The 10784-nt window shown below is 42.0% G+C and overlaps 1 protein-coding gene across 7 annotated transcripts in view; it reads left to right on the forward strand.

Annotated features, from left to right (window-relative positions):
* Positions 1 to 10271, forward strand: part of LOC121552206 (tumor protein D53 homolog) — a 53306-nt gene extending 43035 nt beyond the window's left edge. For 3 of the 7 annotated variants that reach the window (XM_041864949.2, XM_041864943.1, XM_041864945.1), the window contains 5 exons: positions 3403 to 3504; positions 6344 to 6358; positions 7684 to 7722; positions 8567 to 8627; positions 9212 to 10271. In XM_041864949.2, the coding sequence (XP_041720883.1) occupies positions 3403 to 3504; positions 6344 to 6358; positions 7684 to 7722; positions 8567 to 8627; positions 9212 to 9343 (349 nt within the window). In that variant the 3' untranslated portion in view covers positions 9344 to 10271. The remainder of the gene's footprint in view (positions 1 to 3402; positions 3505 to 6343; positions 6359 to 7683; positions 7723 to 8566; positions 8628 to 9211) is intronic. The other 4 variants (XM_041864944.1, XM_041864946.1, XM_041864947.1 and 1 more) reach the window with 4 other exon arrangements.
* Positions 10272 to 10784: the final 513 nt, after the last annotated feature.

The raw sequence follows: 10784 nt of genomic DNA on the forward strand, positions 1-10784 counted from the left end.
AGTGGTAATCAGGCTCTATGGTCTGGGGCTCTGAGAGGGTGGAAGCTAGGCAGGCCGCACATCCTGGTCTCATAGACTAGACGTAACATAGTAAATCCGGGACACTCAAATTAGTATGATATATTACGTTTGTTATGGTTATATAAGACAGATGGTTACTTATGGCAAAAAGTAGGGTGGTTGGTCGGGGTTAATGGGTAGGCGTATAACGCGAACGTCTAGCAACCAAAGGTTGCGAGTTCGAATCTCATCACGGACAACTTTAGCATGTTAGCTAATTAGCAACTTTTCAATTATCTACTACTTTTTAGCTACTTTGCAACTACTTAGCATGTTAGCTAACCCTTCCCCTAACCTTAACCGTTTTAGCTAACCCTTCCCCTAACCCTAACCCCTAGCCTAGCTAACGTTAGCCAGCTAGCTAACGTTGCTACCCAGCCACCTAGCTAGAATTCGTAACATATCATACATTTTGCAAATTCGTAACATATAATACGAATTGTAATTCGTAACATATCATACGAAATGGGTGATGGACATCCACAAATTAATAAATACCATACGAAACGTAGCTTAACATACTACATGTAGTATCTCAGATTTATGTACAGAATAACACAAAATGCTCTGAGACCAGGTTGAGCTGCAGACTAGCAGGCTGTTAGGCCTAGAAAACAAAGAGGAAAATCAATGCTTCCCTTTGTAGGCCAGCGCCCTAACAGTGGTATTTAAGCTGTTCAAATGATCAAAATTATGCTCTCCTCTGTTTGCCATCGATTCTGCAGCATCAATAGGGAAACAGTCTTTCTCATCTGTGCCATGCTCAGAGTACAGTGCCTTCGGAAAGTATTCAGACCCCTTGACTTTTTCCACATTTTGTTACGTTACAGCCTTATTCTAAAATGTATTTATATATTTTTTTATCTACACACAATACCCCATAATGACAAAGCAAAAACAGGTTTTTAGAATTGTTTGCTAATTTATACAAAATAAAAAACGGAAATATCACATTTACATAAGTATTCAGACCCTTTACTCAGTACTTTGTTGAAGCGCCTTTGGCAGTGATTACAGCATCGAGTCTTCTTGGGTATGACGCTACATGCTTGGCACACCTGCATTTGGGGAGTTTCTCCCATTCTTCCCTGCAGATCCTCTCAAGCTCTGTCAGGTTGGATGGGGAGTGTTGCTTCACAGCTATTTTCAGGTCTCTCCAGAGATGTTCGATCGGCTTCAAGTCTGGGCTCTTGTTGGACCACTCAAGGACATTCAGAGACTTGTCCCGAAGCCACTCCTGTGTTGTCTTGGCTGTGTGCTTAGGGTCGTTGTCCTGTTAGAAGGTGAACCTTCGCCCCCAGTCTGAGGTCCTGAGAGTTCTGGAGCTGGTTTTCATTAAGGATCTCTCTGTACTTTGCTCCGTTCCTCTTTGCCACGATCCTGACTAGTCTCCCAATCCCTGCCACTGCAAAACATCCCCACAGCATAATGCTGCCACCACCATGCTTCACCGTAGGGATGGTGCCAGGTTTCCTCCAGATGAGATGCATGGCATTCAGGCCAAAGAGTTCAATCTTGGTTTCATCAGACCAGAGAATCTTGTTTCTCATGGTCTGAGAGTCTTTAGGTGCCTTTTGGCAAACTCCAAGCGGGCTGTCATGTGCCTTTTTACTGAGGAGTGGCTTCCGCCTACAATAAAGGCCTGATTGGTGGAGTGCTGCAGAGATGTTTGTCCTTCTGGAAGGTTCTTCCATCTCCACAGAAGAACTCTAGAGCTCTGTCAGAGTGACCATTGGGTTCTTGGTCACCTCCCTGACCAAGGCCCTTCTCCCCGATTGCTCAGTTTGGCCGGGCGACCAGCTCTAGGAAGAGTCTTTGTGGTTCCAAACTTCTTCCATTGAAGAATGATGGAGACCTCAAATCAAATCAAATCAAATCTAATTGTATTGGTCACATGCGCCGAATACAACAGGTGCAGACATTACAGTGAAATGCTTACTTACAGCCCTTAACCAACAGTGCATTTATTTTAAACAAAAAAAGTAAGAATAAAACAACAACAAAAAAAGTGTTGAGAAAAAAAGAGCAGAAGTAAAATAAAGTGACAGTAGGGAGGCTATATATACAGGGGGGTACCGTTGCAGAGTCAATGTGCGGGGGCACCGGCTAGTTGAGGTAGTTGAGGTAATATGTACATGTGGGTAGAGTTAAAGTGACTATGCATAAATACTTAACAGAGTAGCAGCAGCGTAAAAGGAGGGGGTGGGGGGGCAGTGCAAATAGTCCGGGTAGCCATGATTAGCTGTTCAGGAGTCTTATGGCTTGGGGGTAGAAGCTGTTGAGAAGTCTTTTGGACCTAGACTTGGCACTCCGGTACCGCTTGCCGTGCGGTAGCAGAGAGAACAGTCTATGACTAGGGTGGCTGGAGTCTTTGACAATTTTGAGGGCCTTCCTCTGACACCGCCTGGTATAGAGGTCCTGGATGGCAGGAAGCTTTGCCCCAGTGATGTACTGGGCCGTACGCACTACCCTCTGTAGTGCCTTGCGGTCAGAGGCCAAGCAGTTGCCATACCAGGCGGTGATGCAACCAGTCAGGATGCTCTCGATGGTGCAGCTGTAGAATTTTTTGAGGATCTGAGGACCCATGCCTCTGTGTTCTTGGCGACCTTCAATGCTGCATAAATGTTTTTGTACCCTTCCCCAGATCTCTGCCTCGACACAATCCTGTCTCGGAGCTCTATGAACAATTCCTTCGACGTCATGGCTTGGTTTTTGCTCTGACATGCACTGTGAACTGTGGGACCTTATATAGACAGGTGTGTGCCAATCAAGTTTTAGAAACATCTCAAGGATGATCAATGGAAAGGGGATGCACCTGAGCTCAATTTCGAGTCTCATAGCAAAGGGTCTGAATACTTATGTAAAGGTATTTCTGTTTTTTATTTTTAATACATTTGTAAAAATGTCTAAAAACCTGTTTTTCTCTTTGTCATAATGGGGTATTGTGTGTGTAGATTGCTGAGGGAAATGTTTTATTTAATCCATTTTAGAATAAAGCTATAACGTAACAAAATGTGGAAAAAGTAAAAGGGTCTGAATACTTTTCGAAGGCACTGAATATATACTATATGCAATGAATAAAAATGAATCAAATCTGCTGTCCACAGGTAAATGATATTCCCCTCGGTCATGTTTGTATAGATATGTTAATCCCTGGCTGATTGATGCTGAGCTGGAGTATCAGTTACACCCTGGCTCCGACTCTGACTATGAAACTAATCTGTGTGTGTGGAGTGAACAGTGTTCTGGACAGGGACGGGAAGAGCGCAGGAGTGGCTATCCTAAGGTATCCTGTTCTGTGTCTGTTTTAATAATCACTGTCTTGTGTTTTCATTTGGCCAGGTACAAAAAGACGTCGGAGACGTTGAGCACGGCAGGTCAGAAGACGTCAGCAGCGTTCACCACACTGGGAACAGCCATCAGCAGGAAGTTTGGGGATATGAGGTACGGTGTCACTGGTGCCTATAGCAACCACACAACATCAAAATATTTAATATCCTATCAACTAAATCCTTACGCTACATCTTTAAGCCTATAGCTATTGAAACAGAATACAGGGGCCCTCCAGTCAGAATGACCATGCTCCTCCCTCATCTCTGCTTCTCTGCAGCCAGTCTGCCTTGTCATGTGCCCAATCCTGACTGTTGCTGGGGTTGACCCAGACAATCTGTTTACAGGGGACATGTTTGTGTTGCGTAAGCCCAGAGTAAGAAGCTTTCTGCAGGCCAGATTGGATGCAGGCCGGGGTGAGGTGGGATCAGTGCTGGGAGAGCTGTGGGCTAGCCTGCAGTAACCCTCGGGGTGGCTCCTGACCACTATCGGCCCTGAAGGACTGGTACACCTCCATGGCTGGCCAGTATGCTGGCTCTACACTCAGCCACTGGGGAGCTATCGTATCATAGACAGCTGTCCCTGGTGTCACTTGTAATGCAATACTCAGACTAGCCATGACAAAGGAAAACTGGGATTTACTGTTAAAGTGAGGGAAAAAAGTATTTGAACCCCTGCTGATTTTGTACGTTTACCCACTGACAAAGACATGATCCGTCTTTAATTTTAATGGTAGGTTTATTTGAACAGTGAGAGAGAATAACAACAAAACAATCCAGAAAAACGCATGTCAAAAATGTTATACATTTATTTGCATTTTAATGAGGGATATAAGTATTTGACCCCTCTGCAAAACATGACTTAGTACTTGGTGGCAAAACCCTTGTTGGCAATCACAGAGGTCAGACGTTTCTTGTAGTTGGCCACCAGGTTTGCACACATCTCAGGAGGGATTTTGTCCCACTCCTCTTTGCAGATCTTCTCCAAGTCATTAAGGTTTCGAGGCTGACGTTTGGCAACTCAAACCTTCAGCTCCCTCCACAGATTTTCTATGGGATTAAGGTCTGGAGACTGGCTAGGCCACTCCAGGACCTTAATGTGCTTCTTCTTGAGCCACTCCTTTGTGGCCTTGGCCGTATGTTTTGGGTCATTGTCATGCTGGAATACCCATCCACAACCCATTTCCAATGCCCTGGCTGAGGGAAGGAGGTTCTCACCCATGATTAGATAGTACATGGCCCCGTCCATCGTCCCTTTGATGCTGTGAAGTTGTCCTGTCACTTTAGCAGAAAAACACCCCCAAAGCATAATTGTTTCCACCTCCATGTTTGACGGTGGGGATGGTGGTCTTGGGGTCATAGGCAGCATTCCTCCTCCTCCAAACACGGCGAGTTGAGTTGATGCCAAAGAGCTCGATGTTGGTCTCATCTGACCACAACACTTTCACCCAGTTCTCCTCTGAATCATTCAGATGTTCATTGGCAAACTTCAGACGGGCCTGTATATGTGGTTTCTTGAGCAGGGGGACCTTGCGGGCGCTGCAGGATTTCAGTCCTTCACGGCGTAGTGTGTTACCAATTGTTTTCTTGGTGACTATGGTCCCAGCTGCCTTGAGATCATTGACAAGATCCTCCCGTGTAGTTCTGGGCTGATTCCTCACCGTTCTCATGATCATTGCAACTCCACGAGGTGAGATCTTGCATGGAGCCCCAGGCCGAGGGAGATTGACAGTTATTTTGTGTTTCTTCCATTTGCGAATAATCACACCAACTGTTGTCACCTTCTCACCAAGCTGCTTGGCGGTGGTCTTGTAGCCCATTCCAGCCTTGTGATTGATTGCTTCTGTGGACAGGTGTCTTTTATACAGGTAACAAACTGAGATTAGGAGCACTCCCTTTAAGAGTGTGCTCCTAATCTCAGCTCGTTACCTGTATAAAAGACACCTGGGAGCCAGAAATCTTTCTGATTGAGAGGGGGTCAAATACTTATTTCCCTCATTAAAATGCAAATCAATTTATAACATTTTTGACATGTGTTTTTCTGGATTTTTGTTGTTGTTATTCTGTCTCTCACTCTTCAAATAATAAACCTACCATTCAAATTATAGACTGATCATTTCTTTGTCAGTGGGCAAACGTACAAAATCAGCACAGGATCAAATACTTTTTTCCCTCACTGTATGCCTGTCCATGTTATTTAGTGTGTGTTGTAGAGGTGTCAAGAGTCTTTGTTTTGTTATTTTAATGTCATCGTCATTATTGCATGATAATAACACATAACAAAATACTTTAATAGTGTATTTACCAACCAATGTTATGTATGAAATCATGTTTAACATTAATCCAGAGAGACAAATAGACATTCCTTCATGTATTCCAGCATGTTTGGCTTTGAGTTAATGTATCCCACAAATGCGTTCCTGTGTGGATTTTTCGTGTGAATTACATATACAGTACAACACATTATTTTAACTATGTTGCCCAGTGAAATGAAAAAGGGTATGCCCTGGCCCACTTGCATTGGATTTGAAAAAAGTATTATTTAGCTACGAGTTACCAGACAGAGCAAGGTATGTTGCCTGTGGTGATACTTGCTGCTGGCTTTACTTGGGCGACTCCCTTACTGTAATGAAACCTTCGGCACTACAGACTGCAGGTTTTTTTTAAATAGTTGCAACCCAAACATTTGCATTCTACTTCATAATGTAGGCCTACAGTACAGCATACGGTATGGCATTACCATAGCTTGGATGATTGATTGGTTAACTGTGTGTTTGAGATGTGTGTGGACTGGATCTTTAAATGTGGCTTTTCTTGAATAGAAGATTAATTTAACTCTTTGCTGTGTTTCTAAAATGAAGTCACATAATGTACAGTATAAGCAGGACACTTGATACTGTCATTCAAATCTCTTAAAATAGGTTTGTTTTTCATCCCTTTCTATGCATCAAAAGATCAAATTCACTTGGGTAAGATATTGTGTTTTAGTGTTATCTCAGTATTCATATACCTCTGATTTGGAGTCAGATAATCCGTACGTGTTTGCTATGACTGCACTGAAACTAGTCAAAAGACCAACTAAGATGGTGGTCATTTACTCACGTAAATATGAGAGTAATTAGGATGATGACTACCAACTGAATGGGATAATTTCCAGTATTCTATCGATTTGATTGTTGAGACAGTTCCAGTGCAGTCACATAATACTGTATAAGCAAGCTCCTCAGATCTGTAGCAAACTGACCAGTAGGCATGCATGACTTAAAGTGTTGTTGACAATAGCATGTTTTACTTGTAGGTAGTCCAATATGGTTACAGTTGAGATTCTTTTTCTTTCTCTTTTGAACCTTGTGTAGATGTAGCTCTGTATAAGTTGTTAGTCAGAGAAATATGAATAAGTCATCACTTTAGATGATACTGCATGACTAAGTCGTCTAAGAACAGTGTTGAGGTGTAGTGAACTACATGTAATTTAACTACGTAAATGTTTTGCAGTAGCTTTGTGGTAGTTGAACTGAATTCAAATAGTAGTGTTTTCAGTAGTAAATTACTTTTTTTTGCCATGTAGCGGTGTAGCTAACTACTGGAACTACACACTACTTTTTTTTGCAAAAATACAATATGGGTGAAGTAGGCAATACTTTCCTTTCTTTTTCGGCATCAGGCCTGCCTAATTCTCTCTTGAAACATCGTTTTTGTGTTTATTAGGCAAAATTCACATTCTGTTAACAACTGACTCCAGAATGGTCTGTTCTTGCAATTTGTAGTCTATGACATATCAGATTTAGATATGATAATTTATCTTGAAGTAGTTTGGATGTAGTGAACTACTTTTTCAAAGTAACTTTAGTTAAGTCAACTATATTTTTCTTAAAGGTAGCTTTAGTGTAGCTTAACTTCTTCCGGTGTGAAGTAATTGGTAGCTTGGTAAACTACATTTTCTGAGTTGCTTTCCCAACACTGTCTAAAAACATATATCATATTACACTGTAAGCTATTAGATTCGTCTATAATATTTAAATCTAAGATGTATGTTTCTTTTAGGCAATCAGATGATGGGTAAATCTCTATTATAGAAATGCCTAGAAAGTTGCCCTGCTGCAGTACTGTAGACTAAAGTGAGTGCTTGCTGAGCCTGTACTGTGCTGTACTGTGTCTTTGTGTGTGTGCATGTGCGAGCATGCGTGTGCGTGGGTGCGCAAGCATGCGTGTGTGCTCTGTGATTTCTGCTTTCTGTAAATCCATGTTAATGATTTAACTCCTCTCTTACCTGGGCCATGCTCTCTTGGGACAGCTACTCTATCCGCCACTCAATGAGCATGCCTGCTATGAGGTAATTGTGTGTAGCCTACTTTGTGTGTAGTGATAGAGTTAATCCTCCACTAGATCCCCATCCTTAGCCACCCAGTCATTCTTGTTGTCTTAAGGCTGAATGTTTGTAAGCATTATGATGAGGAGAATTGGTATTGGTTCAGAATTTACAGGTGAAACAGGCTTGCATTGTAATATTGGTATATTTACTGCAGCAGTCATCAGGACAAGATAAATACATTTCTAGCTATCTGACCTGTTTATTAGAAGCAACCTTTCAATTACACTGAGCATACAGGTCTTCTCACAGTGTTGTGTTGATAGAGGACTGTAAGTGCAGGCAGCTTTAGTATAGAGGACTGTAAGTGCAGGCAGCTTTAGTATAGAGGACTGTATGTGCAGGCAGCTTTAGTATAGAGGACTGTAAGGTCAGACAGCTTTAGTATAGAGGACTGTAAGTGCAGGCAGCTTTAGTATAGAGGACTGTAAGTGCAGGCAGCTTTAGTATAGAGGACTGTAAGTGCAGGCAGCTTTAGTATAGAGGACTGTAAGGTCAGACAGCTTTAGTATAGAGGGCTGTAAGTGCAGGCAGCTTTAGTATAGAGGGCTGTAAGTGCAGGCAGCTTTAGTATAGAGGGCTGTAAGTGCAGGCAGCTTTAGTATAGAGGACTGAAAGTGCAGGCAGCTTTAGTATAGAGGACTGTAAGTGCAGGCAGCTTTAGTAAAAGTGTACACAAGAATAAAGGTACAGTATGGTGGCTGGCTTCAACCGCTGTGCAGTTCTGCTTCATGGTGACTCAGATAGATACATGTTGTATACTAAAATAATAGTATTGTGGAAAACTGATCTGACTTTCATCCATTAGGAACTCGCCCAGTTTCAAGTCCTTCGAGGAGAAGGTTGAAAGCACCGTTTCCAACATAAAGGTAATGTGAAACATGGCACATGTTGCTGTCAGAGCAATGACAGAGAGCTATGAGAGGTTTATTTACGTAATGTTGAAGTAAGTTAGGCCGGGATTCAATCCGATCGCGGATTTGGACAATGCCCCATTTTAAAGGCAATTTCCGAATGAGCTGAGATATGCAGAGTTCATTAAGAATGTGTTCTCCCCAAATGCGGGAACATTGCCTTTAAAACGTGCATTGCGGACAAAGCACGATCAGATTGAATCCCGGCCTAAGTAAATTCAACATAAGTGAGTAAACATTATGGACCTCAACAGTATTGAGGTCTTTCTTGTTGACTCCTTTCTTTAAAAGCTTATCTTCCTCTAGGTTAGGTATCATGTCTGCTATTTTTACAGCTCAGCTAATTGAGGTTAAACACTACTCTCTGGAGAACAATTGCTCCACTTTGAATGTGAGCATTTAGAGCCTAATGTTGTCATATCTGGTGTTCTAACAATCCTGCTGAAAGTTCAAACAGTGTATTGTATATTTTAACATTTTGGTTTGTTTTTGTGTGTGTGCGTGTGTGTGCCTGTGCATTTTTGTTTTTGGATTTGGAGCAGACCAAGGTGGGAAGCCAAGGGGGTGGAGGGAGTTTTGAGGAGGTGTTGTCTTCAGCCGCCCACGCCAGTGGCCAAGAAACCCCCAGCAACAACATGTCTGAGAGCAGTGATCATGAGAGGAGCTGCTAGACCAGTCTGAACCACTCAACTACCTCCCCAGACCAGGATTAGCACTCTGATGCCACTCACTGGCCCAGAGGCCACATTACATGACCTGATGTGTAGCGCATTACATAGGCCTATTTACCCAAAGCCCCATCAAGTACCAACACAAATGTGTATTATCTATCTGCTACTTAGCTTTATATGTGTTTCCATCATACATGAAAAAGAAAGATTGTGCTACTGTAAAACACTCCTGTCCTTGATATTTCATTTCTATGATTACAACTATTAGCTTTTGTATTAAAATTTAAATGAATCCGTCCTGTTTATATCAATGTATTTGAAAAACTAAAAGTAGTGACACGTTTCTTCCCAATACTAAAACAACTTACTTTTTTTGTATTTTCATGAGGACATAGGCTCTATTCAATCCGTATTGTGGAAGTCCAGTGTTACAGCGTGATAAAAATTTTAAGGCAATGTTCCCGTATTATTGGAGACTGCATTCACGGTAAACGCTGCATATATTAGCTCAATCGGAAATGTACCTTTACATTTCTATTGTGCAATCTGTACGGCCTCAGCAATACACATTGAATAGAGCCCCTACTTTCCAAGAGTGGACAGTCATATAACTATTGGGGAGAGGGAGTTGTATTTGATACTAATAATTGAAATTGCATGTGCTGGATTTGTAGGCCTACACTGCACTGTTAATGGGGACCAAGGTAAGGCCTTGTGCTGGAATCTACTGAATAGACTGTCATCCCTATGAATCATACTAATATCCCCTTTATTCCAACCGTGCACTGTTTGCACATGAGGCTTGATCGTGGGCAGAATGACCATACAGTGTATGTATATGATACACAACTTATGCTTATTATAGGTCACAGCTGTCAAGCGGTGTAGATGCTTTGACACCCTGTGGGATTAAATGTTTCTTTTTAAATGTGTTTATTTCTGGTTATTACTGCTAATCTTCAATAATGGACCGTACAGCTGTTTTTCTATTTACATAATTAACTAATTTTCTCCTCATAGTTTTTCTTGGTTTTTAAGTTAACTGTGACGTTTATCAGACATTCAGGTGATGGATGTTTTCAGACATTTACTGATTTAGGCCTAGATTCAATCAGATCAAATGTTAACCGGCGATAGCCGACACACGCATAAACTGATGTTTTGGAGGTGTCACGAAGCCACACCCGTCCCACTCGTGTTTGAAGTTCAGAATGAGAAAGTTTAGGCTATATAGAAATAGTCGCTCAAATTGAAAATCATTCAAACAAAATAATTAGGTTTTCTATCAACCTAATCGAGATATAGATAACATCTCACATTCCTGTGTTCGAACTTGTAAACAAGGCTGCATGGGATTTCTCTTAATGCGACGCCATGCAGCCAATGGCAATGTCCGCTGTAGGTATAATGCCAGGAGCCGCTTGTGGATTTGACCGCTCTA

The sequence above is a fragment of the Coregonus clupeaformis genome, chromosome 36, assembly GCF_020615455.1.
Source record: "Coregonus clupeaformis isolate EN_2021a chromosome 36, ASM2061545v1, whole genome shotgun sequence".
Lineage (NCBI taxonomy): Eukaryota > Metazoa > Chordata > Actinopteri > Salmoniformes > Salmonidae > Coregonus > Coregonus clupeaformis.